Source organism: Podarcis vaucheri (assembly GCF_965113315.1).
Source record: "Podarcis vaucheri genome assembly, chromosome: 6".
Classification (NCBI taxonomy): Eukaryota; Metazoa; Chordata; class Lepidosauria; order Squamata; family Lacertidae; genus Podarcis; species Podarcis vaucheri.
Window position 1 is genome coordinate 96,564,578 of NC_138764.1, and position 21,016 is coordinate 96,585,593.

At 43.5% G+C, this 21,016-nt stretch overlaps 1 protein-coding gene across 6 annotated transcripts; it reads left to right on the forward strand.

The window, feature by feature from the left end:
- The first annotated feature begins 141 nt into the window (after positions 1 to 141).
- SS18L1 (SS18L1 subunit of BAF chromatin remodeling complex) lies at positions 142 to 20,874 on the forward strand. 6 transcript variants are annotated; one of them, XM_082226319.1, is made up of 11 exons: positions 142 to 195; positions 8,804 to 8,880; positions 9,563 to 9,647; positions 12,122 to 12,266; positions 13,264 to 13,461; positions 14,076 to 14,240; positions 14,743 to 14,844; positions 16,506 to 16,598; positions 17,932 to 18,051; positions 19,932 to 20,059; positions 20,828 to 20,874. In XM_082226319.1, the coding sequence occupies exons 2-11, from the start codon at positions 8,804 to 8,806 to the stop codon at positions 20,852 to 20,854; spliced, it is 1,140 nt and encodes a 379-aa protein (XP_082082445.1). In that variant the 5' UTR covers positions 142 to 195; the 3' UTR covers positions 20,855 to 20,874. The 6 variants fall into 6 exon arrangements, with proteins under 6 accessions (XP_082082445.1, XP_082082443.1, XP_082082440.1 ...); XM_082226314.1 differs by lacking the exon at positions 142 to 195 and adding an exon at positions 240 to 847; XM_082226315.1 differs by lacking the exon at positions 142 to 195 and adding an exon at positions 243 to 570.
- The last annotated feature ends 142 nt before the right edge of the window (positions 20,875 to 21,016 follow it).

The window sequence follows — 21,016 nt, forward strand, 5'->3', positions numbered from 1 at the left end:
TCAGGAGGGGAAGCGCGCGAGGGAAGAGGAGGGAGCGTACGTGGAGTGCGTACCCGCCACCACCGCCGCCGCACTCAAGCCACTCGGGTCTATCGGCTTGGCCGATGCAGAGCGGCGACGCGATTGGTCGAGTAAGCCCCCGCCCCGCCCCCCAGCTTAAGCCGAGCGCTTTGGTACGCAAACAGCGGAGGTGAGGTAAGCGCGCGGGTGGCCGGCGAGCCGAGCGGCGCTGCGCACACGACGTACGCGCGAGCTCGACGACTGCTCCTCTCTCCGCCTCTCCACCTGCCGCCCTCACGCACTTGGCGTACCGCGGCCTCCTTTCCCTACGCACTTGGCGCACCGAGATGCTCCTGTTGGCCAAGACAGGGAAGAGATGCTATTCGCTTGCGACAGGAAACCCAGCAGCAGGGATGCACCATGTGCATTGCAAAGGGGGAGGAGGGGAAGGAGCTGGATTTGGAGGAAGGGGGGGGGTGAGCGGAGCAGCTCAGGTGGCTTTGCTGCCTCCTCCACCACCAAGCCTCGGCAGCTGGCTCTCCGCCTTGCATTGGGAGTAGGAGCGTCCAGGTAAAGGGGGTGCACGAAGGTTCTTGGTGCAATGCCCCTGGCTCATTGCAAGGCGCAGATTGTACCATCTGCTCTGGCTCCCCTCCTCATGCACTGCGGCGAATGCTGTGCCCGTGCACGGCAATAGCAGCTAGATAATAACAATATTATTACATCCTGGGAACCACTATATTATTTGACACATCTTTTTAAAAAAGACCATCCCACCATGTCGGTTGCCTTTGCTTCTGCTCGCCCAAGAGGCAAAGGAGAGGTCACCCAGCAAACTATCCAGAAGGTAACAGAAAAAGAACCGGGGGAGGGGGGTGGAATTAAGAGCATGCTTTAATATGGACAAGCGTGTGTGTGTGTCAGTGTGTGTGCAAGTCTCCATCGTAGGGACTGGGGAGGGGGAAGGGTAATATTATAAGATGCTCCCGCTAAGTAGTGAATTTGCAAGGGCTTGGAAAGATGGACCGCTGTAGAAGAGAAGGAGGAGGCGGAACAAAGCAAAGGTGTTCAGATGATGGCAAAGGGAGAGGGGGAAAGATGGAAAGGATCAAAGGAGCCGAGGGAGAATGTTGCAAAATGAGACGGATATATTTTCCTTGCAGGATCTTCGTGCTTGGAAATACTTCCATTGCTGCGTACGTTGCAGAAAATAGCCCAAAGTGCAAACAGACTGTTGTGTGTTATATATGACAGCATAGCAGCGTTTTTAGCACAGAAAGAGAAATCTGCCTATTTGTGGCTGTACGTCTTTATCTTTGTATTTTCCTGTTCGTTTTGGAAGGCTCGTCATGGTTTTAAAGGGGACCTTAAGGAAGTGTGACACTGGATTATCGCTGCTTTTCGTCTTAAGGCTTCCTCTTTTTTATTACTATTATTATTTTAAAAGAAAATGTGTATTGATGTCAAGTGTTTGGCATGGAACGATTCTATAAGATCCTCTGAAAAGCAACAACGTTGCAGATTCAAAGGCAAAATCTTAAATGCTTGATGGAGGGAGGTTCGGGCATTTTCATTAATTCATTTCTAAATGGGAGCAGAATTGTAACCTTTGTAAGGAAAACAAGGCAGGTGTTCCCCTGTGTACAAGTTTGCAATGCTGCTTTCTGAAGAGGAGAAAGCCCTGAGAGGGAGAGAGGCAGGGGAATGTACCATCCAAGTTCTCCCCCTGCCTCCCTTTCCCAGGGAAGGGGCTGTAAATAATAGGAGAGGTGTGGAGATGTCAATAATAAGTAATAGATCTGTTAACGCTTAAACAATACGCTATTTCCAGTGCCTGCCTGTCAGCCTCCCTCTATCCTTGGAAGCGGGCATGCTCCTAGCTTTACTGTAGCAATTGTTCAGGAGTCTTAGCCCAGGGACTTGGAAGAAGCCAAGGAGGATTAAAGATCTGATGACAGCCTGTTTGTCAGTGATGATGGAAAATGCAAGAAGGAGGTGTTGGAGCACAAATCTGCAGCACATAGAAACGCTGTCTTGCAAAAATGCAAGATACTGTAGCTTGTTTAAAAACTCATCCTAGCAGGTGTAGATCTGGAAGTGTACATTAGGTAGGACAAAAATAGCCAAAGTTAAATGCTTAAGGCTACAGTTCCAAGTCTAGGAAGCAAAGCAAGTGATTTGACTTCTGAGTAAACATTTGGCTGCAAGTCACATTGACTTCCATGGGAGAGATGATTGTTATATAGTACTATAGTGTTTTATATAGGAACATAGAAAGCTGACTTAAACTGAGTCAGATCACTGATCCATCTAGTCCAGTATTGTCTACACCGGCAGCTGCTCTCCCGGATTTTAAACTGGGGTCCTTCCCAGTTCTGCTTGGGGATGCTGAGGACTGAAGCTGGGACCTTCTGCAGGCAAAGCAGATGTTCTTCCACTGAGTTATGGCCCTTCCCCATATCAATCCCTGCCCCAAGGAGTTTACAGTCAGCAAACAGATCTCAATATACGTGTCACTATTTTAATGAAATAAATGGGTCTTTCACATCTTTCACTCTCAGCTTAATAATAATAATACCCCGCCCATCTGGCTGGGTTTCCTCAGCTATTCTCGGTAGCGTCTAACAAAATATTAGAACATGCCCTGTGTTGGCTTTTCTTACAGGTTGCTTGTTGGTACTGGATTATACCAGAGCTTAGTTGACAAAGCTGTTTGGTAGGCTGGTGTGATACTGGTGAAATAGAACTCAAACAACTCAAATAAAATATTCTGAATATTACAGTTCTGAAAATGTTTTTAATTTGGGTTTTTAACAAGATGTGTGGGAAAAGGTGTAGGCATTTTGTGATGCGTGCTTTATATAAAAGTGAGCCCTTATCGTTTGCACTGCAACTCTTTTGCAATCATTTTGTCAAAGCATTTTGTGGAAATTGTTTGCTTATTTGGATTCCTTGCTACTGTACATTTAAATCCAAGACTGAGAGCTAATTAATCCTGGTTGGCGTTATTTATGCTTAATTTGGCATTCACGGGATTATCACTAGTTTAAGGCCAAGCAGAGCATGAAGGTGGTTGCTATTAGCATCTTGTATTCAGGGATACATACATTATTACTGTGTTTGAAGGTTCTACTGATAGGTTTATTGACTGCCATCAGATGTTGCCAACCTTTTGGGACTCTGTGGGCAGAGTGGGAACTTTCTCTCAAAGTGTGATAGGCACATCCCCCTCAGATTGCTTCTCTCCCCACACTCATTTCTGAGTCAGACAGAAAACCGGAGGCTCAGTGAATGCAAGAACTACTGCTTTTCCGTGGGGACTGGGTAAAAAAATGGATCCAGAAGAACTAAAACAAATCTCCCTGAATTTGCATGCTTTTGCCACAGGGACCCCCAAGAACTTTCAAATTAAATCTTTCAGTGGTAGACTACTCAGTAAAAAAAATTAAAAAACCACAGATCTGATGCTTGTCAGCACTACAAAAACATTGAAAAAGGCATCTTTGTGATCATTACACAGCATGACAATGAAACCACCAGAACATCTGTGTACGCATAGGTGACCTATGATTTGATACTGGTTTTGAGGTGATCCCATAGGAATCTATATAATCTTCCCTGTGTTACAGTGCAGCCTTTCAGCCTGTTTATTAGTAGTAGTAGTACTCTGGACTTTAGGAAGGCTGGTTGCAGAAAGCTCAAGGAACTACTGAGTGAGATCCCATGGCCAGTAATACTCAAAGAGAAGAGAGTCCTAGATGGATGGGAGTTTCTTAAAGGTGAAATATTGAAGGCACAGGTGCAGGCAATTCTAAAGAAACACTGTGACTGTATAAGGAGCTTACAGATGAGCTGGGATTTAAGAAGGGCACGTATAAGAAATGGAAGAAAGGGAAAATCACAAAGGAGGAGTATACATGAGTAGCCAACAGTTGCAGGGTGAATGTCAGTTGGCCAAAGCTCAGAATGAGCTCAGGCTTGCAAGAGAGGTTAATAATAATAATAATAATAATAATAATAATAATAATAATAATTCTTCAGCTATGTTTGAAGCAAGAGGAAGAACAAGCAAGTGGTAGGCCCTCAGGGTTCCTTCCAACTCTGTGATTCTCGGTGATTCAAAAGACCCCTGTCTGAGACCCTGGAGAACCACAGAAAGTGAAAGCAAACAATATTGGGCTAAAGGGCAAATTGTCTGACTTGAGATAAGGCAGGGGTTTCAGTTCCTGTGTTATCCCTAGGCCCCTGTCTACATAGGGAGCTGCCTTATACTGAGTCAGACCACTGGTCCCTCTATCTAAGCATTTTCCACACTGATTGGCAGCAGCTCTCCAAGGTTTCAGGCATTCAGGGACATTCCCAGCGCTACTTGGAAATGCTGAGGATTGAACCAGAGATTTCCTGCATGCAAGGCAGATGCTACAACACTAAGCTAAAGCCCTTCCAGAGTTTCGGTCACACCCCCTTGTTTACTATTATAGATCATCTCCATGCTATTCTGAGTCTTAATGCCACTGTAGTAATTGAAAGTAATAACAACAACCTTGTGATACTTAGATGAAGGGCTGCATAGAAATTTAATTCTATTATTATTATTATTATTATTAATATATTTATATTTATTAAATTTCTATGCTGCCCTTCATCTGATGATTGCAGGGTGGTTTACAATACAAAAACACAAAAATACATATCATCATAATAACAAACAAAAATAACACTCCAGCATTATATGTAATAAATATAAGCAAGGTGACAATTATTTGCATTATTATTATTTACTGAATTTATATACTGCCCTATACCCGGAGGTTGCATGAGGTTTAGTCCAGATTTCAGTGTGACACTCTAGCTGTGGCTGGATCATGTCTATAGCCACTTTATTGGTGAACGACTGCCCAACAAAAAGTTCTCAAAGTTGTTTGCATGGTAAAGGGTGGCTTAGAAACATATTGCTTTGGGGTAGTCTTTCACACGTAGGGCTTCCTTACACAAAGAAATGGTGAAGCACTCTCCCATCTTATTTCTTTCTACACAAATTTCGTCTTTCTTGGAGAGAAACCCCTCTCTGGAAGCACCTGCTTTTCTCCCCCAAGACCTAATTAAGGAACAGATCAGATAATGATAACCATCTAGTTTCCCCTTTTAAAATTTATTTTTAATTTATTAAACTTGTGTATCACCCTTCCTCTGGAGATCTCAGGGTGGTCCACAAGATAAAAACTCAAAACAGACAATAGGAACAAACACATTTAAAAGGGCATAGGATGTTAGTCAGCCAAAGGCCTGGTTGAAGATGAACGTTTTCACCTGGTGCCTAAAGGTGTATAATGAAGGTGCCAGGAACATTTGGAAGAGCCACAGGTTCCCCACTTCTGACGTGCGTATGAGGTGCATCTTGAATACTCTGCTGTTACAGATGTTGTGCTATTATAAGCCCCTCAGGTGCCCAGGCATAATTTCAGGGGTGAAAAAAAGGCAGAAGTGAGTTGAAAGAGAGAGCTAGTTATCATGGAACACCCTGACCCCCAAACACATCCAATACCTTTTAAAACAACCTAGTTTATGGTGCTGGTAGAGACCCATTTCCATCCATCTCCTGTTGGACTACAGCTCCCATCATTCCTGGCCAGGGGCTATGCTGGTTGAGGTGAATGGGAAGTGTCCAACAACATCTGGAATACATCAGGCTCCCCATCCCTGGCATACATTATTAGTTACCCCTTAAAAAGCAGGAATGGGGGATATGTGACTGACCAAATGCTGTTATACTCCAACGCCCATCATTCCTGACCATTGGTCATGCTGGCTGAGACCAAGGGAAGTTGGGAGTGGCAAAGTGTACGGAAGGCTAGAGGTAGGCTGACCAAAATGTTTGAATGGCATGATCCCATTACCCACAGGTCTCTGTAACCCCCTGCCCAATCTCTCATTTCCTTCCTGTTCCTCCACCCCTGGCATAATTTGCTTTTTGATTTGATCAAATATCTGTATGCCACATTCCCAGGGACATAGGAAGCTCCCTTCCACTGTCAGATAGTTGATCCATCTTTTTCATTATTGCCTATATTGACTAGCAGTGGCCTACCAGGGTTTCAGACGGCTGACATTCCAGGCCCTGCTGGGAGATGCCAGTGGTTGAACCTGGTAACCTTCTGCATGCAAATCAGATGTCCTGCCTGAGCTACTGAGGAAGCCGAGCTCAGGTCAGCTCAAAGGTTCCTCACATCTGCCATAGAGGCATGGGAAAGAGCCTCAAAGAGTGGACACCTGCAGTCTCTTCTGGGAGCCACAGTTGGGCCTGTGTTATATATGGAAAAATCTGAACAACTTCCCTAAGCCCCTGACAGCCATTATGTTTTATTTATCTTACTTCATTTCACTTTGCCCTCTCTTGGGAAGTTGCAGATTGTGCCCAATGGGACAGATCAAGCAAATGGGGAGAAAGCAGCTGTAAGGATGGGGTGGCACTACTCAGGGTATCTTGACCAAGCCCCACCCATAAAACCTGCAGCTAGCATTGCAGAGACACACTGTCCTCCCCAGCCCCACAGAATTTGTGTGCAAGGGCTAAGCCCCTAAATACCAGGAATGGAGAGCAGGATTTGACCACAACACACAACCACATTTCCAAGTACAGCACTTTACTGTTTCCTTTGGAAGTGCACGGCAGCTATGCATTTGCAGGAGATAAATTCAAACGGATGCATTTTCCAGGCTATTGCGGTAGGAATGAACAAGTTGCCTGCCCTGGTGTCCCATGGCTGAGCAAGGCAGTGTTTTGTCATTCTTGTGTCCCAGTTTACCTTGCCCCAGAGAACTTTTGGGGGACCACCAGACACAGGCAACTGCATTACACTGAGTCAGACCATTGGTCCCATCCAGCTCAGCATTGCCCACCCTGACTGGCAGTGACTCTCCAGGGTTTCAGGCAAGGCTCACTTTTAGCCCTACCTGGAGATGCCAGGGATTGAGCCAGCAGCCTTCTGCATATGACTTTTAAAAGACATCTGAAGGCAGCCCTGTATAGGGAAGTTTTTAATGTTTGATGTCACATTTGTGTTTTCATATTATGTTGGAAGCTGCCCAGAGTGGCTGGGGCAACCCAGTCTGATGTGCGGGGAACAAATAAACAACAATGCAAAGCAAATGCTCTGCCACTGAGCCTATGGCCCTTCGCCAAGAACGAGTTTGCCTGTCCCTTTATCTACATCCCCCACCCCCAATTTTATATTTCATTTCTTAGACTGAACATTTTGAAATGCTATATAGGGCATTTATATATATTTTTCTGTAGCTTTTGGGGTAGAAACCGGAACAAACTGGAAATAAATACACTAAATAAATGTTTGCGCTTCCTCCAGTTCCTTTGCACTGATTAAAACACAAATGTGAAAACCTAGGCAAAGGGATGCAGTCTGTGGCTGTGTCATTTTTTAACAACAACAACAACAAAAAGCAGCAATGAAATTATTTCAGGACTTCAACCTTCTTCCACATGAATTAAATTGGCGACCGGGGGGGTGGGCAGGATCTTTTGCTCCATTCCTTTATGCTTTTCCCCAGCCGTGTTCCCTAGAAACAGAAAGGCTTGTTCTAGAATTTAGCCAAAGGCATAGTTCAGTCAATCATCGCTTTTGATTTTCTCCTAAATGCCATTTCACTGGTGCGTGGCTGCACAAAATCCCCCTTCTGAATGGAAACGTCTCCAAGGAGGGAGAATGGATTGAGGAGCTTCCTGCTCTCCTTTCGTCTGCTGCTTCAATCTAGTCACTGATGCAGATTTCAGGCCGAGTTCTGCATCCCTGCTTGTTAGACCACCATCACCAGCTTGGATGCTTCTACCGTGGAATAGGATTTAATGCATGGCTTCCATCCACCGGGAACTGTGTGTTTGGTATTATGGGCCCAATTCTGTGGAACGTCCTTCTAGCAGAAATCAGACCCCGGCCCCCACTGAACTTCAGACTTCTCAATTATTATTTTAGCAAGTGTTTTGAGTTTCTGATTCCATGGTTAATTTTGTTGTTGTTGTTGAGTTGTTTAGTCGTGTCCAACTCTTCGTGAGCCCATGGACCAGAGCACGCCAGGCACTCCTATCTTCCACTGCCTCCCGCAGTTTGGTCAAAATTTGGTTTGGTTAATTTTAATAAGTGTTTATCTTTTGTAAGCTCATTGTACACAGTTTAGAAACCATGCTGCTAAGCGGCATATAAATTGTTGAAATAAAGAAAATAGATGCAACAAAAAAAAATAGTCTTAGTAAACCAAAAGGGTTCCTCTCCAGAATAAAAGGGTTGATCATGCAGCAGGGCCTCTTCACTGATCTATGTGTTTTTCAAGGCTCAGATTAATTCTACTGGATTCAGCTTTTACCCAGACCCCATGGAAAACCAAAGTGTGCACAGAGTGTTTTACCTGCAAGGGGATGGAGAGGCTGATCCAGGAGTGGTGCGCCCCACTATAGCTAAAAAATCCAAATCTGTTCACAGACCTAAAAAGGGTTATGAGCCCTCAAGTAGGCAGTACCAGCCAGTGGTCTAATTCTGTATAAGACAACTTCAGATATTAATTTCCATAATGGTGGGGTGCTGCATTCATATTAATCATTAATAACATTCTCCCTGCTTCTTTCACCTTGCTTTATCTACTTTTAATGATGATTAATGCACATGCATAAAGAGCATGCAAGGAAAAAGACTACAGAAAGTTTTAGCTAAACAAAGGAGGGAATGTACAAGGTCCCTGACTATGTTTCAGTCAGTCATATCTTGATCTTTTATATTCTGTTTTTTTAATTCAGATGTTGGATGAAAACCATCATCTAATACAGTGTATTATGGACTATCAAAGCAAGGGCAAAACAGCAGAATGTACTCAGTGAGTATGATTTTTTTTGTTGTGTTGAAATATATGTGTTTATTTTTTTATTCATTTAAAAGCCTTTCTAAACTGCTTTATGTTTAAAACCATCTAAGCAGTATACAGAAACATCACATAAAAATAGACCAGTGTCATAAAAACAGAAAAGCAACATAAAAACAGGAATCTAGTTATAATAGGGTCTAAACTTATGGGCCAAGGAAAGCCTGGGCAAAAAGATATATTTTTAAAACATGTATGAAGGAACTGATGGATTGTGTTTCATGTGCACAGGGAAGGGCATCCCATGGTGCAAGGGCAGTAGTGGAAAATGTCTGGTTTTGGATCTGACCTGTGATATTCTGTAGGGTGCAATGTCACTGACAGAATTTCCCCAGATGACCTAAGTGATGTTGCAGGTTTGAACAGGGGCCAGGTAGTATTTCAGGTAACCAGATTTCAAGTAGTTCAAAAATTTATGCTAATAACAAGATCTTGAACATGGCCTGGGGCAGGATGACACTGCATGCGTAAACAGGTGAATGTTAACACTTGACTCCTGTTGCTACACAAAACCTGTGTTTTGCTGAGCTTGTAAAGGTGAGTTAGATCAGATGCACATAGCCACTCCAGAGAAGAAAAGGTGTTTTTCTAAACAGCTTTACTTCCTTAAGATAACGTCATGTTCCTTTGCTTACAGATATCAACAAATTTTGCACAGAAACTTGGTCTACTTGGCAACAATAGCAGACTCGAACCAGAATATGCAGTCCTTGCTTCCTGCTGTAAGTACTGACTGATGAGATTGAATGAAATCCAGTACTTGCAGCTAAAGATATGCTTTTTGTGGGGAAATAAACAATGCTGCCAACATGAGCACAAACCCAATGTGGGCATGCCTGGAGCTGATTTCCCACTGCACATATTCTAGGGTCAATACCATGGTTATAGAAAATGCATTTGCTGCACATATCTGGGGACTGGTCTGCACATGAAGTGGTAGAGTCTTGGGGTGGAAAAGCTGGAGCGGACTGTGCCATACTGGACTGTAGGTGGGGAATTGCATTTAAGAATTTCCTCTGAATTGTTAAAATAACAACAAAAAGTACTCCTTGCAAGGAAGGGGGCTGAAAAAAACCTTTATCCCTGAAAAGCTAAGTAATGTAGGTTGTTTAATTAGCAAAGGGTGGTTGTTTTTTGCATGTGGAAATGGTACAAATGCTACCACCCCTCCAAGGCAGTCTGAAGTGGTATTTTCTAGAATTCACCTAGCCCAGTCTGCTGTAGAGAAGGGCTTCCAGTATGTGATTTCTAGACAGGCCTGAACTCCAGTACAGTGGTGCCCCGCAAGACGAATGCCTCGCAAGACGGAAAACTCGCTAGACGAAAGAGTTTTCTGTTTTGGAGGTGCTTCGCAAAACGAATTTCCTATGGGCTTGCTTTGCAAGACGACAATGTCTTGCGAGTTCCTGTTGGTTTTTTCCCCTTTCCCCCCCCCTTTTTCTAAGCCGCTTATCAGCTAATCCGATCAGCAGATAAGCCGCTAAAAGCCACTAATAGCGCTAATCCGCTAATCCGTCAATGGGCTTACTTCGCAAGACGAAAAAAACGCTAGACGAAGAGAATCACAGAACGGATTCTTTTCATCTTGCGAGGCACCACTGTACCTTGTTACAAAATTGGACACTACCTTACCTGGAGAGGGTGGCTTTTCGTCTTTTCAAGAGTTGTGGGGAAGATGCAGCAAGCCTTATTCTGATATTGCAACTGTATACTACAGAGGTAGGGAACCTCAGGCCCTCCAGCTGACAGGTGGGGGGGCTGAATGTATGTTGAAATGAGCTACTGTAGAAAGGTCAAATTTACATTTGTTTCTCAACCCACTTTTGCTTCCAGTCCTGACCATCACTAGCATGTGGCCCCTACAAGGCTGCTCAGAAGAAAATGCGGACCTCAGGATGAAAAAATTCCCATCCCTAGTCTAGTTATTTCTTCTTCTTTCTTGCTTGTTCTATACTGGTTGGGAGAGAAGGTTGGGTAAGAAGCTTGACCCCTGTGGCAACAGAGTAGGAAAACTCCTCCAGCAAAATATCTCCCTGCCCTGGAGAAGGCTCTTAAAAAGGGGATACCATCTCCCAGGTGGAAGTTGGCAATACTGATCTAGATGATGAATGGGTGATAAGCCTTCATTCCTAGTTGGGTGGGGTGTATGTGCTGATATGTACATGTTTCATTTCAGGATGCAGACATGCAATTGGGAGAGTTGCCTTATTTTGCTATCTAGTAAAGTTCTTGGCCTCTGCTGCTGCTCCTTCCCCTTAATATTTTTATTTTATATTTAGACTGCCATTTATCCCCAAAGATCCCATGGCAGCATGCACAAAAGCCTATATAATACAGCTATTTAAAATAATGAATTTTTTTGAACAAAGAATTCCAAAAGTCTAGATACAGCGCAATGGTGTACAACTGTAGTTTGTGAGTCTCCCTATGTCCTAAAAGACCAAAGGAAAAGAGGTGTCTTTAACTGACACTGAATAACATAGGATATGTACATGCATGTTATGAAACTGGGCCAGGTCAAGGTTGGGTTTAGACATACAAAAAAGTTGACTATGTCCCTTCAGTGACCCAGCACAAATTCTCTATTGACTTCAAAGGAAGCTTTACCTGCACAGGAAAACCAGACGCAGAATTTATTTAGCTAATATATATCGTTTGCATTTGTGAAGTTAAAATTGGAATATTTCAAAATGTTCAAGATGCTAAGCTACATTTTATGTTGTTTTGGAAGTGCTCATCTAGGAGTTAAATGTGACAGGCTCGGGCTTTGTGTGTTCGCTATTTTCTAATTAACTGTCTGGTAATTAAAATGGATTACAAAATAGCAGAGCTGCCATTATCTGACATATTTTCATGTATCTCCATACTCCAGTGTTAACCTCCAAACCTGATGTTAATCTTTTGTAAATATCAGTGCTTTTTATCCAAAAGTCGTATAATTTCCTACACAAACCAAAAAACTGTTTCATCACGGTCTGCTTAGATGAAGGAGGTGATCGTATATGTCATTATCATTGCTGTTGATTTTTTCATTACTGAAAAGTCTTATTCCTGCGTTGATTCATTATTAATCATGTCTAATAATAATAAATAATGGCAGGAATTCTGTCGGATCCCCACCCCTCATAGCTTATTCCTACAACAAATCCCTCTTGCTGAATCTTTTTTTCCCCCTTCTCCTTCTTGCCATCTGTAGCCACCGACGCAAAACATGAACCTCGGTCCGGGAGGAATGAATCAGAGCGCATCCAACCAGTCTCTTCATGCACAGAGCAACCTCAGTGATGCAATCGGGACAGGCCTTCCGCCTCCCTCCCTCATGCAGAGTCAGATCAGCAATGGTGAGCTTTCCATGGTTGCCTGGCAACTGCATCGCAAATGCCGAACGTGCTTCTAAAGGAGCCTTTTATGGCTGTTTAACTAGCCTCTCGGGCATGTGGAAAACCTCGGCACGGGCTTAAATATGCACACAAATCGGTTACAATTCTTCATACAGTTGCCACTAGCATTCTGCAACAATGGATTTCCTATAGGAGGAATTGATCCATGAACACTGAGGTGGGTGCTGTTCAAGTTCTTGAGCGTATGTTGGCTTCAGCGGCTTTTGTGGGTAGCATAAAAAGCACTGGTTGCCAGCATCAAATTCTCGCTCTGTCACCAGTGATCTAATTTCAAGCATTTTGAAGGGTGAAGGGAGCCCAAGAGGGAGCATGTAAATGTGGCACAGAAGAAAGGGTCTTTCACTTTTCTTCATTCAAAAGGCCAAATTGTTTTAAGGTCTCATGCAGCCTGTTCCTGTGCAATTTACTTAGAAGTAAGTCCCACAGTACTGATGTATCCTTTTCCCAAAGTAAGCATACCTAGAATTGTAGGCCCCCTGTCCAGAGATTGAGAACTTGGGGATCCTCTAGGTGTTGCCAGACACAGTGTTGGCTACCCCTGACTTTATACAGCCCACATGGTTCCCTGCTCACCTTCTCTTCCCTCTCAACCCCACCCAAGTATTTCTTCTGTCCTATATATCTGTGGCAATTTTAGGTTCCTCACTGGATGTCATTCCCAAACTCCAAACCATTCCCAAATCTGACATGGAGGGGGGTGGGGAATTCCAATCCTTCAAAGTCCATATTTTGAATCTAAAAAGAACTGGGAGAGGTAAGATATAAAGTTGCATAATGTGAGCATAGTTTTTTGAGCTTCCTGGCTGCACAGTTTCTGCAGCAGAGATGTAGAAAGCTTAGATACTGGCAACTTGAGAGTGAAGGAAGGCAAAATCTGAACAGGATTCAAAATCAATATTCACTGCTGCCCCTTGTTTCCTTCTTTGCTTTCTGCTAGGTCCCAATCACGTGTCTATGCAACAGTCAGGCCAGAATACCATGCCCACGACTTCCCTGAGCATGACTGTCAGTAGCCACGGAACTGGAACCGGCTATAGCCATACAGTGCCTGCGTCTCAGAATGTACCAATGCAAGGCCAGGGATCAATAGGCAACTACGTCTCGCGAACAAATATCAATATGCAGTCCAATCCTGGTATGGTTGGCTTGGTTTGGCCTGGCCTTTTTTGTTGTTGGATAGATATGCCATTTTAACGTGTCATGGGGCTCTTGGCTTTTATGACCACTTATAACAGGGTCAGACCTGGGGAGGTGGGCAGTGGCAGGAATCAGGTTCAGAGCAGGGATACTGAAGAGCTCCAAATATCTCTGAAGCTTCCTTCAGAGAAGGGAGTGGAACGGACTCCCTTGGGAGGTTGTGGGCTCTCCTTCATTGAAGGTTTTTAAGCAGAGGTTGAATTGCCATCTGCCATAGATGCTTCAGTTGAGATTCCTGCATTGCAGGGGGTTGGACTAGATGACCCTTGGGATCTCCCAGCCAACCCTATGATTCCTTACATTTTAGCATCAATGATGTACTTTGAAAAGAGAGAGGATAGGTCCCTGCCCCAGGTGGCTTATATTCTAAAAATAGATGAAGGGGTGGGAAATTGAGATGGAGGTAAACATATGCTGTTATTTCACATATACTTAAGTACAGTTGCAATATATATTTCTTAAATTGAAGTTTATTGTACTGAGGGCTACAGTGGTAGTAGTGGAGCACTGTGTAGAGAATTTGAGAATGTAAAATGTGTGTGTGTGTTGCAGTGTCCATGATGCACCAGCAAGCGGCAACGTCACATTACAACTCTGCACAGGCAGGGAGCCAACACTACCAAGGGCAGTCTTCCATTGCCATGATGAGTCAGAGTAACCAAGGCAACAGCATGATGGGCCAACGGCCAATGGGCCCTTACCGACCTTCACAGCAAGGTAAATAAGAACCAAGGACTCAGAACTGTATAGCTCTGCAGTGTTGCGTGTGTTCCAAGGGCATGACCGTATGAGATGGAAGATCCATGGTTGGATGTGAGCTGGGTCTTTTTAAACAGCAAATTCAACTGCTGAGAGGCCTACCTCAGGTGTGGAAGGTAGCACTGGGGAATCAGGGTTAATGCTTCTTCCCTCATCACTGCAGTTTTGTAGTTACAGGGCAAAGAGCAGTTGGGGAGGGTGTGATCCCAAAAATGGCACAGGATGAGTGAACCAAAACAGCCTTCCAGTGCTATGGTCCTAATAGAACTCAGTTTCTCACACTGAAGTTCACAGCAGAGGCAAGACTTGAAGCCCACAGTGCTAGGCCAGAACCTCCTTTGTATAGAACAGACTTACAATTCAGGCAGATAGGGTATCACTCCCTTTAAAGAGGTTGTTTCAGTTATCCACCTTTGATCTCACTGTAGACTGACAACGGTACTCTCACTCTGCTTTGTAGGTTCCTCTCAGCAGTACATGGGCCAGGAGGAATACTACAGTGAACAATACAGTCATGGACAAGGTTCATCAGAGCCCATGAACCAGCAATATTATCCCGATGGTAATCTTGCTGAGTATTGGGGAACATGGTTCCATAATGCCGTTGACCTGCAGAAGGCTTCTGGCACCCAGGAATGGAATTGAAAGACGGAGGCCAATCCACACAAATGCTCCCAAGCCTTTACCTGAAAATAAGACCTTACAATATTTATTGGACCTTTATTTTCAAGCAAGTAGGCCTGAGATCACTGTGCCAGGGGTGGGGTGGGTGGGTGGGTGGTGGTAGGCAAACTAGTTTGTAGGTGGCATAGTTGAACCAAGGGAAAAGAGGTAAGTTTGGACAGGATTATATCAGCAAAAGAACCCAGACCACAAAAGGCAGAAAGAAAATATGCAGGGTGGATCAGGATTCAGTGCCAATAAGGACCACCATTCACATGGTGAAATGGCAACCAAAATGATCAAGGGGATGGAGAAACTCCCCATGAGGCAAGTAACAACGATTGGGACTTTTTAATTTAGAGAAAAGAGGCAACATGATAGAAGTGTATAAAATTATGCATTGCATGGAGAAAGTGACTAGAGCAAATTGTCCCCCCACCCCCTTAACACTAGAACTCGTGGACATCCAGTGAAGCTGAATATTGGGAGGATTTAGGAGACAAAAACAAATACATCTTCCCACAGCACATAGTTAAACTGTGAAATTTGCTTTCATAAGAGGCAGAATAGTCACCAACTTGGATGGCTTTTAAAAAAGGATTAGACGAATTCAAGAAGGATAAGGCTATAAATGGCTACTAGCTCTACCTCTACTGTCAGAAGCAGTAATGCTTCTGAATACCAGTGGTTGTTGCACTCTGGTCCTGCTTGCAGGCTTCTGATGTGCATCTGGTTGGGCACTGTGAGAACAGGATGCTGAACCAGATTGGCCAGGTGAACCAGCAGTGTCAGCAAGTAGGAGGGTTAAGGCGCACCAGGATTGCTTAATGGTTAAGAGCGGTAGACCCGTAATCTGGTGAACCAGGTTCGCATCTCCGCTCCTCCACCTGCAGCTGCTGGGTGACCTTGGGCCAGTCACACTTCTTTGAAGTCTCTCAGCCCCACTCACCTCACAGAGTGTTTGTTGTGGGGGAGGAAGGGAAAGGAGAATGTTAGCCGCTTTGAGACTCCTTCAGGTAGTGATAAAGCGGGATATCAAATCCAAACTCTTCTTCTTGGCAGTGGGCTCTCTGAACGGAACTAGGCAGCAAGAGGGGTCAAACAGCTGCAAAATGTATTCAAAGAAAAACCTAGGAAGGCAGTTAGAAAGAAAACCCTATGTCCATTGTCTTTGAAGTGTTTCAAGGGAAACTGTTTCTCATGGGATATAAACCTTACAGCTCCAAAATTTAGAAAACTAAAAACAGAGTTTGAACCTTTGCACATCTCTTTTTAAAAGAGATTTAAGTGCTGCTATCTTTCTCCCCATGTTTTTTGTTTAATCCAGGTGTGAGCCGCATTTCAGTCATATTTACACTGCAGGTGTTAATTACCCATCCTCCTAATGGGACTTGTAAGGGGAGTAGTTCTGTCAACAGAATTCTGTGCACTACATCACACATTTGGCAGGAGCCATAACTCAACTGATAGTAATACAAGTTTGAAATTGTCATGCATCTGAAAAATGCACAATCCATTTTTAAAATATCCATTTCTTATGTACCTTTCTTTTTGTCATAGGTCACGGTGATTATGCGTACCAGCAGTCATCTTATTCTGAACAAAGCTATGACAGATCATTTGAAGATTCTACACAGCACTACTATGAAGGAGGTAAGAAGATGTTATGGAAGCAGTTCTTGTAGAACACATCAGATGTTAGGTATACATGTGTACACACGCACAGTGTTTTACTGCTGCTAGCAATACAAAGATATAGCTGTTCCGTCTTCTTCTAAGAAGATGCCAGCCGCCATCTAGGTAATAGGTATAGTAGGGATAGGGAGCCTGTGGCCCTCCATGTTCCTGAACTACATCTCCCGTTCTTCCTGATCACTGGCCAGGGCTGATGGGAGTTGTAGTCAAATAACATTTGGTGTGCTATAGGTTCCCAATCCCTGGGCTGAAGGTAAGTGCCTCGCAGGAAACTGCCAGCAGCCACTGACTTCTAATGTGAGGGACAACAAAGGCCCAGCTGCAAGGTTCTTTGGTCCATTAAGCAGGGCAATGAATTGGCCCTCTTCTCTTATAGTACACCCCATGTCCCAGAGAGGGGCTTCAGACTTAAGGGAAGAGTGTTGCAGTGCTTATGTTTGTGTAAGCAACAAAATGCCCACCACCCCCAGCTTGCTCTGAATAAAGGAACCTCCATTATATCATTGCTTCATCTAGCTTATTAGTAACCATACTGACTAGCAGTGTTTCAGACAGAAGTCTTTCTTAGTCCTTCCTGGAGATACCAGTCATTGAACCTGGGACCTTTAGCATGCAAAACATGTCGTGTCTATTTGCATGCTCTGAAGCAGCCTTAAGATTAGATGGATGGGACTGAACAGTTAATCAGCTGTTGAGTCCAGCCACATACCTCCAGTCTTTAAGCATTAAGTGCCCAAACTAAACCTATGTATACTCGTCTGCTTCTGGAGGGAAGGAAACCCTGCACAGTGTTGTCTACAACCCCTTCTTTCATGGCAAACTAGAACTCTTTTTAAGTACAAGTCTTGAAGTATCTGAATTTCTCTTTTTTAAAGTTTCCACACAGGCTACTTATATGCATGCTCAATGGTGCAGGTGACTGAAAAGCTCCCTCTGATCCTAGAAATCTGTATTGTGTGAGCCCTGCAAAAACAGGCACCTAGGGATACTTCACACACTTCTCTGTGCCATATGCAACCCTGTGAGTGTAGCCATATGAAGGAACTGACGCATGAGCTGGAGTAATTGCATTGGCAGGCACCATTTCTTATTGAGAACTGGTGTGAATACAGTGGCACATTACTCACCCTTTCACACAGATTAGTGCTTGGAAGTGATGCCTGCCTTTTATGGATAAGCTTCTCTAAAACTGGCTGCATCCGTGGAAGATTTAGAGTATGCCATTGAACCCTTTGTGGATCTAGGGTGCTGGTTACCTTGCAAATCAACCCTATTGATATTCTGTCTTTAGGGAATTCCCAGTATAGCCAGCAGCAGGCGGGATACCAACAGGGAACTGTACAACAGCAAACGTATTCACAGCAGCAATACCCAAATCAACAGAGCTATCCAGGACAGCAGCAAGGATATGGTGAGAAAATGTGTATTGCCTTGCTTTGCTCTACTTTGTAGCTTGATTCTGCACAACTGTGTACTCATTCTCCCTTTCTTTCTCCCTCTTTCTCTTTTTAAAATTTATCCTTTTTGAATTTTACAACAAAACATGCAAATTCTTTAACAAAACCAAAAACAGTATCAAATCAACCTCCCCCCCCCATCTGTGGATCCTTCCGTTTTGTCTTTACTGCTGCATATCCAAATTAATTCCTTAATTATTAATTTTTCGCTAAGAATTTCCTTTATTTAGCTTTACTGTTCATTTTATGTTAACCCTGTCAGCGTTTTAATTTTTATGTTAACCCTGCTAGCGAATATTTTTTCAAATATTCAACAAACTTTCCCCAGTCTTTATTAAAAGTTCTTTCTTCCTGGTTTCTTATTCTAAATAATAATAACAACAACAATAATAATTATTATTATTATTATTTATATCCCGCCCATCTGGCTGGGTTTTTCCAGCCACTCTGGGTGGCTTCCAACAAAATATTGAAATACAATAGTCCTTCAAGTATTAGTCATCCCTTATTCCAAGATTTCAGAGCAGCATTTGTAGTCCTAACCCCTTCCGTCCTCACAACAATCCTGAGAGGCAGGTTGGGCTGAGAGAGAGAGGTTGGGGGGAGAGGCTGGTTTTGTAGCTGAATGGGATTTGAACACATGTCTCTCCAGTATAAATCCAATTCTCTAACCACCACAGGTTTTCTTTATAGTAGCCTGTTGATTCAAAAAGAACCACAGAAGTGTCCCATGCTCACTTACCTAAGGGTAAGATTTGTTGATATAGTGGGACTTACTTCTGAGTCAACATGCAAAGGAGTGGACAGTAATGCAAATAAGACCTGTGTCTGCAACTGTCTTCTGAGCCTAATTGTAAGTTCAGGGATATCATCCTTGCTGTCAAGTTTTTATTAGTCATTACCATAAGAAAAGCACCAAAACTAAATGCAAAAATAAGTACTGCCTTGGAACCTTTGAAATCAATCAAAATATACATACAGTTCTCCTCCTGTCAGTCTATTATCACTATAAAAGCAGGTTTCATACATAAAAGAATCAGCCTAGGGGCAAAGATCAGCTTCACAGACCCTCCTTGAAGGCCTGCCGTCTGGATAAATAAGATTGCTTGGTCGTAGAGACAGAGTTGCTGCCACTACTACTACTACTACTACTACTACTACTACTACTACTACTACTACTATTATTATTATTATTGCCTCAGCTTTCCTAACTTTTAAATGGCCAGTGAAAAATTTCCTATGCCAGTCAACTTTCTGTTAAAGAGTCGTGCTGGTTCTTGTTATATGTTGTGCTTGTTTTTATTTTTAATTGTTGCTGCCTTTTTCTGAAATTATAGTTAGATTACCTTTATGAAATTATTGGTTAAATTATTGTAGCTGATCTGTCAATTTTAAAAGTGGGATATAAACGAATATGCAAACGAATATGCAAACAAACTCAGGAGAAATTTAAGTATGTAGTCTACTATGCATGTATCAAAATTATGTTTATACAGTGGTACCTCAGGTTAAGTACTTAATTCGTTCCGGAGGTCCGTTCTTAACCTGAAACTGTTCTTAACCTGAAGCACCACTTTAGTTAATGGGGCCTCCTGCTGCTGCCGCACCGCCGGAGCCCGATTTCTGTTCTTATCCTGAAGCAAAGTTCTTAACCTGAAGCACTATTTCTGGGTTAGCGGAGTGTGTAACCTGAAGCACATGTAACCTGAAGCGTATGTAACCTGAAGCGTATGTAACCTGAGGTACCACTGTATTCTTCTGCTGCCAGGCTTTTAAGGACATGATGCAACTTACTCTTGAACTCCTGACAAGACTTTTGCTGTTATATTCCCAGGTCCAGCCCAAGGAGCCTCATCACAGTACTCCAGTTACCAACAGGGTCAGGGGCAACAGTATGGAAGCTACAGAGCTTCACAGACAGGACCATCTGCACAGCAACAGAGGCCTTACGGCTATGAGCAGGTAAATCTTCCCATTTAGATTACTGTAATGCATTCTATATATGCCTACCCTTGAAAGCAGGCTGGAAGCTGCAGCTAGTCAAAATGTGGTGGGTCAGGTTGTTAAATGGGTCATCCTGCTAGAATCACATTACTTTGATCACATGGGACTTGCGCTGCCTTCCAACATGCTACTGGTCCCAATTCAAGGTGCTATTGTTACATAGTAACACAGGGAGGTGCCTTATGTAGTAAGACCATTGGCCCATGTTGGTCAGCACTGCCGACACTGAATGCCTACGGCTCTCCAGGGTTTCAGACAGGAGCTTCTCCCAGCTCTATCTGGAGATGCTGGGGATTGAACCTGGACCTTACAAAGCAGATGCTGTTCCAATGAGCTTAGCATAAATAAGTAAGCATGCTAGTACACAAGGAGAAAATTGTGACTGCTTTGCTCCTCCCTAGCTCCTAGTTGCTGCCACACAGCAGCAACTGAACCTGTGCTCATGGTTTGTCTCCCCTAAACAAATCATGAGCCATAAGCCAAGAAAAAAATGTAGTTTGTTTGGAGGACAAACCATGTGGCCTGGTGTGGACGTAACTTTAAGCTTAGCTCCAGATAGCATGACAGCAGCAAAAGCTGAGGAGGAGCAAAGTGCCCAATTTTTCCTGAGTATTTGCACTCTCTCATGGTGAGCCATAGTTTGGTTTGGTGTTGCATGTGAACCGGGCCTATGTGTCTGTAGAAATGACTGTGTTAATTTCTCTCTTTCTCTCTTATTTTTAACAGAGCCAGTATGGAAACTATCAGCAATAAAAGGACAAGCACCTGTGTCAGATTTGTTTCAATATTTATGTCCGTCTTTTGAACTTGGATGTACGGGCAGTTTTTGATTAATCGTAATATGTTGGTTAACCCCCTTAGCACAAAGGAGCATTTGTCTGTGAAATAGTATTCATTTCATGCTGGATATGAAGC